Source organism: Solea senegalensis, unplaced genomic scaffold, assembly GCF_019176455.1.
Source record: "Solea senegalensis isolate Sse05_10M unplaced genomic scaffold, IFAPA_SoseM_1 scf7180000013545, whole genome shotgun sequence".
NCBI lineage: Eukaryota > Metazoa > Chordata > Actinopteri > Pleuronectiformes > Soleidae > Solea > Solea senegalensis.
In genome coordinates, this window is record NW_025320840.1 from 59,284 (window position 1) to 63,206 (window position 3,923).

General features: G+C 39.3%; 1 protein-coding gene across 1 annotated transcript; it reads left to right on the plus strand.

Annotated features, from left to right (window-relative positions):
• Positions 1 to 723: 723 nt before the first annotated feature.
• Positions 724 to 3,156, plus strand: LOC122760388 (protein Niban 2-like). The gene is made up of 3 exons (XM_044015513.1): positions 724 to 855; positions 2,434 to 2,589; positions 3,036 to 3,156. Exons 1-3 carry the CDS (start codon positions 838 to 840, stop codon positions 3,123 to 3,125), a joined length of 264 nt encoding a protein of 87 aa, XP_043871448.1. The 5' UTR covers positions 724 to 837; the 3' UTR covers positions 3,126 to 3,156.
• The last annotated feature ends 767 nt before the right edge of the window (positions 3,157 to 3,923 follow it).

A 3,923-nucleotide genomic window follows, 5' to 3' on the forward strand; every position in this document is an offset into this window, starting at 1 on the left:
CCAATAGGTGTCAGCATTGCTATGTAAACAAGACAATAAGCAAATAAGATAAATGTTGTAAGCTATTGCATTTTGCAGAAAATCTTAATTAAATGTGTTGATTAAATTGAATAGTGGAATAAGTAGTCAAATATACAATGAAACCAATACAATTTGCAGTAAGAGAAACTGTGCTGTAGTGGTAAGAGGTTTATTTTCATGGACAAGCATCACCTCTCTTCCATTTTCTGTTATTCAACACTCAGCAACTCAGCTCCTGGTCTGGACTGTTCAGCAGTTTTCTCCACTGGTCTGGATGTTTCTCTGGATGGTGTACTGTGCAGTGTTGTTTTTGGAAGCCATTCTGGATTTAGTCTTAGTTTTAGTCTTTTGGACTAAAACGCTTATTAGTTTTAGTCACGTTTCAGTCATTTCTATAGTGCACTGTCACACATAAGTTTGACATGAAATTTCCTCCGCCGGTGGTGCGCCGCGACCGGCTTGGAAGGGCTCGGGGCGAAGGTGGTTTACAGTGAACCACCGCCCGGACCTCGCCGCGGACATGTGCACTCGCTGCGGCTTCTCCCGCCCGCCTGCCCCCAGCGCAACTGTCGATCGGAGCAGACTGTCCTCAGTGCGCCCTGACAGCGTTGCGTCATCAGGACGAGCAGTGTAAATCGTCTTGAAACGCGGACCAAGTCATTTTCAGGTTTTGATTGTCCCCTTGCCAATCGGGCCCTAGGCACGTGCCTAGTTTGCCTTTGCGTTAATCCGGCTCTGGTTGCAGCATCAATTGCTGACCAAGGAATTACTGGGGAAGTTGGCGGTAGACGGGATCTATTGACACGTCACAGGAAGATGCTCAAAAATTTAGAGGTAAGTGAAATTTTACATTATTATAATGAGCTAAACAGCAGGCCAGGTGGCTAAAGAGTTGTTGCTAAAATGTGTTCGTTAATAACTACGTCTTTTCACTCATTGAAAATACATACATACATACACATGTATTTAAACACACACACGAATTAATCGAAATATAGTTAATAATAATATATGCACATGTAAATGTTCCATGCTCTTTTTTTTCTTTTTCCGCTTAGCTGTTTTTTGCGAAAGTTTAGGGTTTAAATACAGTCAGTATCCTATCTCTGAGATATCTCTGAGATGGTGTTGTGTGCGACGTTACACGGGAGCCAGACTTTCTGTCTGAACAGTTCCACTGTCCTCTCACCCGGACCTCTCATCCGTCTTCGCGGAACCGCTTGCTGTGTTTCGGCTGCGTCTTCAGTTGTGAGGACTGTGGGTCACATTGCTGATCTGTTCAGAGAGGTTCACTGGTGCTGCTGCTGCAGGTATCCTGTTGTAATTATTATAATTTTTCATGACAGTCTTTTCCATTCTTACAACGCACAGTTATCGTGACTGGATTCTGCTTCATTGTAAGGTAAAATTGGAATTCAAATGAAAACATTTTATTAATAGATCAATAGAACACTGAACATTGTTTTCACCATACACTTGAGTATATGGCAGGAATGTTCACTCCCAAGAATTGTTGTTATAAAAGATTAATACTTTTGTCCTGCATCAGTCCTCCTCAAAACTACCAAATATTCAATCATTTCCATATTACAAATGTCCTCTTTTCAAATTAAGAGGGGAGGGAGTACATGATTTATCTGATGCTACACAAAACTAACAATGCTTCAAAGTTAATATTGTGGGTAATCTTTGACATATTCAAGACTGATTAAAAAGAAAATCTCCCAGCCACCCAACATTTGTCATATCTGTTGCCAGTGCAACCCATGAAATGCTCATTTGTACTTGTCATAAAGTCACTGCAGCTCTGACCTTGTAACCTAAATATCTCTCTGCTCCAAAATCACTTTGTTTCATACATGAGGCTAATGCCTGGCAGATTCTACCAATCTTAGCCAATCTTCATCACTAATTTTTATGTTAAATTCTGATTTCCATCTTTTATTTTGTAGCCATTTTTTATATAGTCCCAATATAATTCTAGTTGTGGTTTCTTTGTATGCGTTGATTATGATGATCTGGATCACACTATTCACTTCTCAGGAGGGGTCCATCCTGATCTCTTTCATATAGTAGTCTCTAAGTTGCAGGAATCCACAGAATTCATGATTGATTATCCAAATCCTTTTTTTCTGTCATATTTTGGAAACTCTCCAGCTGTCCATCTTTCACCAAAACACACCATGCTGTGATTCCCTTGGTTGTCCACTGTTTGAATCCTATATCGTACCTAGTCGGTGTAAAATTGCTATCATATTCAATAAATTAGTGTCTTTCTGTATCTTGCACTTGTCTAGTGTAACATTAGTGATATTTTGCAGTAGTATATTTATTGTGAGAGACAATTATACATTTTTCCCAAATCTGTCCATGCCTGCATCTCTTCCTCTCCCTTCTTGTCTTCCTCCTCAGCACATGGAGAAGATCTCCATGCTGGCTTTCCATCCAGTTAAGATGCACAGCTGCTATGAGAAGGTGGTGAACCTGAGCCTTGAGGGTCTGCAGCAACAGTTTGACGTGAGCAGCCCGTCAGTGTTTGTCCAAAGGGCCCAGATCCCCATGAGAGAGGTGAAACTGACTAACCAGTCTAATATAGACTGGTTAGTGGTGGTTAACTGGTTAACACAATGGGAAGTTTCTATGAGAGCTAATCATTTTATTGACACTCATTTTATTTCTTGATCATTTTCCTACACTGTAGCTCACGTTTGACTAGAGTTTGTCAAATAGTTGGATGATGAGGTTCTGACTGTGGCATTGATCAAGAACACAGTAGAACTAAAGGCGAACATCTTTTGGCGGTTCGATAACTCAGTGGACAGTTAAATAGATATAGTTGTCTACAGACATGCCACAATACAGACTGTGGAACTGGGTTTAGTACATTATCATATATTATCATTATTTCATGGGATATTCCTATATGAGTCAGTTTGTCTGGTGTTACATGCATGTATGTCACAAAGTTAGGTACAAAACTAATCTAATACTACTAAGTACTAATCTTTTACTAGATGTTTGAGCAGATCCTTCATCAGAGTCTCGAGTCTCAGAGGAGCTGTGTAAGATCATCCAGCACTGCCAGGACAGAGTCATTAAGGTAATACACAAAGAAAACAGGCTTGTGCATCAAATTCATAACATCCACATGAATATCTAATAATATTACATCTGGCATACTCCAGCCCTGGGAGTGAAGCTTTTGGTCTGGCCTTGTTTTAATGTTAATGAAAATTCAGGGTTTTGTTTCACTTCAGATGAGCACAAATTAAGACGTCAGGAAACGTAAGTGACTGCCACTGCCTGTGTTACTCCTAGTATATGAAATCAGTGTTTTTCTCTTTCTCGTTCTTAAATATGATGCCATCATCCCAGTTTCTTGAATGTCTAGTGAACTAAACATCAATTAGGGAGATAATCACGTCCTGTGCCAAATTAATAAAATGCACATGGAAAGAGTGATACCACTATTGTTCATGAAAGATTGCACCAAAACAACTCAAAATTAAGTGAACTAATTTCAAATGTACCGGTTTCTTAACAATTGACCTTTCACAATGGCAACATTCAGTGTTTTTTTTTCTTTTTTTTCTGGAGCCTTTAACTCAAATAATGCAATAATATATGTAGAATATAATCAAACCTCTTACTGACCTGAATGACGGTGGTCTAATAATGACCATCGTAGGCATGAATGATTGTGAAATTGATTACAGTCAAAATAATATAAGATGTAGCTACTTGTTTGAATGGGATTACCGGCATCTTGTGAAATGTGCCAGTAAACAAATAAAAGTGCCGGTTCTGTGTACTGGACAGTACCGGGCCACTTCTAGTTAATAATTGTACTGTAGTGACAGTGATGGTATTTTATGTACAGGGGTGTACAGAAGTATATCTTT